Source organism: Vigna unguiculata, chromosome 8 (assembly GCF_004118075.2).
Source record: "Vigna unguiculata cultivar IT97K-499-35 chromosome 8, ASM411807v1, whole genome shotgun sequence".
NCBI classification, from domain to species: Eukaryota; Viridiplantae; Streptophyta; class Magnoliopsida; order Fabales; family Fabaceae; genus Vigna; species Vigna unguiculata.
This window is the reverse complement of record NC_040286.1, coordinates 23,818,489-23,821,171: the sequence shown is the minus strand read 5'-3', so window position 1 is coordinate 23,821,171 and position 2,683 is coordinate 23,818,489. Positions and strand designations below refer to the sequence as shown.

General features: G+C 44.5%; 1 protein-coding gene across 1 annotated transcript; it reads right to left on the bottom strand.

Moving 5' to 3' along the window:
- Positions 1-217: 217 nt before the first annotated feature.
- Positions 218-1,834, bottom strand: LOC114195014. The gene is made up of 3 exons (XM_028085416.1): positions 1,754-1,834; positions 1,467-1,660; positions 218-998 (listed from the first exon to the last, which is right to left on the bottom strand). Exons 1-3 carry the CDS (start codon positions 1,832-1,834, stop codon positions 218-220), a joined length of 1,056 nt encoding a protein of 351 aa, XP_027941217.1.
- Positions 1,835-2,683: the final 849 nt, after the last annotated feature.

Here is a 2,683-nt window from a genome sequence, read left to right as displayed (position 1 = left end):
GCAAATCAATCTTCGAGAATACCGATGCTCCATGCAATTAGTCCATCAAATCATCTATCCTTGGGAAGGGATACTTGTTCTTGATCGTCATCTTGTTCAGTTGTCTATAATCCACACACAAGCGTGAACTCCTATCCTTCTTCTTCACCAACAACATTGGTGCTCTCCAAGGCAAAGTGCTGGGTCGTATGAACTGTTTCCCCAATAACTCCTTTATTTACTTCTTGAGTTCCACCAACTCTGTCGAAGCCATACAATACGGAGCCATCGACACTGGACCGGTTCCTGGCACCAGATCAATAGTGAATTCCACCTCTCTACTAGGCGGCAACCCTGACACTTCCTCTGGTAATACATCCTCAAGGTCGTGCACAACCGGTATCACTAACGTCTCTCCTCCCTTCTCTACCTTTAGATGCGTAAAAATTATGTAGCATTGTGCGCCATCTTGCAATTCCTTCATAACTCCTTGAGAAGATACCAACTCAGGCTCCTCTAAGTTGGGAAAAACAAACCTCTTCTCTCGGCAATCTATAAGGATGTAATTGGCAGATAGCCAATCCATCCCTAGGATCACCTCAAATTCTTGTAGAGGTAGGCATATCAGATTCACCTTGTATCCGCGCCCTTCCACCTCCACTGAACACCTTGCACACAAGGATGACATCCTGACCAAATACGATGCCATAGTAGATACCACAAGCTCACACTGTAGCTCACACACCGACACACCCAAACGTTTCACACAAGCATTTGACACAAAGGAGTGTGTCGCTCCAGAATCATACAATACACAACAATCCTTCCCAGATATCACACAATGACCCATAACAAGGTTACTTGAGCCTGCAACCTTTGCTCCTGTCATAGCGTAAACTCTACCTATCGCCTGAGGCCTGTCGCCTCTGTTCCTCTGATGGTTCTGCGTAGGAGTCTGAACTGGAGGTCGTGCTACTGCCCTAGCAAGGGAGGGGCAGTCCTTGTCAAAGTGGCCCTCCCTGCCACAATTATTACATCAGCGATAACCCTCCATACGTGGGTAGACACTCCTTAGATGATGGCCCCCACACTGAAAACACGCGACCCTACCCAGCTATGAAGGGAAGTTCCTAAACCCCTAGGGCTGATGCTGAGGTCTGTCATAAGGCTTCCTCCTCTCTTCATGTCTCGGTTTGGACCCAGACGATCCTCCAATCCTCTGTTGTTGAGAGCACTGACCTTCTACTTCATTCTTCATTTTCTCCATTACTCTAGCCTTCTCTACTAGTGCAGCAAAGTCCTTGATGGATATAGGGGCTACAATCAAGCAGATGTCTCCCCTGAGACCGTTCTTAAATTTCTGGCATCTCCACTCTTCATAAAGTGGCAAGGTGAGGAAGCGACTGAGATGCTTGAACTTCTCAACATATTTTGTCACTGTCTTGCTCCCTTGTGTCTATTAGAGGAACTCCACCTCCTTGGCGTACCTCACACTGTCGGGAAAGTATTCAGAGAGAAACTTTCCCCTGAAGGCTTCCCTAGTAACGGGTTCCTCTCGTTCCTCCATGATGGATTTCATATTGATCCACCAATGCTCAGCTTCGTCGATGAGCATGTATACTACGAACGCCAATCTATTCTCTGCAGAGCACATCTTCGTATCAAAGATACGCTCCAAATCCTTCAGCCATTGGTATGCGACATCAGGACTAATCTTGCCATTGAACTTCACAGGGTGTTGTTTCATAAAGTCTTCCAGACTTCACTCCCTAACTTGTGGTCGTGGCTCAAGACCAAAGACAGGTGCATCTATCATGTTCTCCTTTAGCTGGCGGAGAGATTCCATATGCTGCATGTGGGCGTCCTCAACAGCCACCCTAGCAGCCTCTATTTGCTACATCACCAACTGCTGCTGCTTAAGCAACGCTGCTTGTCGCTGCATTGATGCCTCATGTTACTGCATCATAGCTGTACTTTGTTGGGTCATCGCCACCACCAAGGTTTCTATTGCTCTGGCGATATCTGGTACATCGCCTTGAGAGACTTGAGAAGTTCTACGAGGAGGTGCCATAATCACTAGCACACAGGAAAACCATAAGTTAGACTAGATAAGATATGAACTTAACTAAGAACACTCAGAATGACATAGAGACAGCTAAGCGGACATTCAAGTCCACAAACTCTAAGGATTAACCGCTTTGATATCATAAACGTAACACCCCATTTAAATAATAACCTTAATTTAAATGAAATGTGACACAGATAGAATGAGAAATAAAGTGATGGAGTATAACATTACTCCTAACTAATATCCAAAGAAATCTAGAAAAAGATTTAAGGCACACCACGATGCTAGATACAAAGTGAAGTAAGAGATTGACAGTAAATCAAATAAATATCAAGATAAGACAATACATGGGCCTTAGACCTAAATGAAAGTTGGAATCCAACCTAGAGAGGCTACGCAGTAGAATCATCATTTCCCTGTTGACCACGGGTAGTCCTCGCATCTGCTCACATCAATAAATTGATGATCATCGCAAAGAGAGAAAACCACACCAGACAGAACACACAACAAACAGAAGGGTAAGTTAGAGCAGAAAATAGTTTATCATACAGTTATATACATCTTCATAATCCAAAATGCATATGTCACCCAATTATGTTATGATTTGCACACAATACACTAAGACTCGAGACACGA

Excerpts from the sequence above, each read along its gene's own strand:
- LOC114195014 (XM_028085416.1), bottom strand. The coding sequence starts at position 1,834 with ATGCAGCATATGGAATCTCTCCGCCAGCTAAAGGAGAACATGATAGAT. Across the intron at positions 1,661-1,753 it reads GTCTTGAGCCACGACCACAA|GATTTGGAGCGTATCTTTGA; the intron begins GTTAGGGAGTGA and ends CAATGGCTGAAG. Across the intron at positions 999-1,466 it reads TACTTTCCCGACAGTGTGAG|GGAGGGCCACTTTGACAAGG; the intron begins GTACGCCAAGGA and ends TAATTGTGGCAG.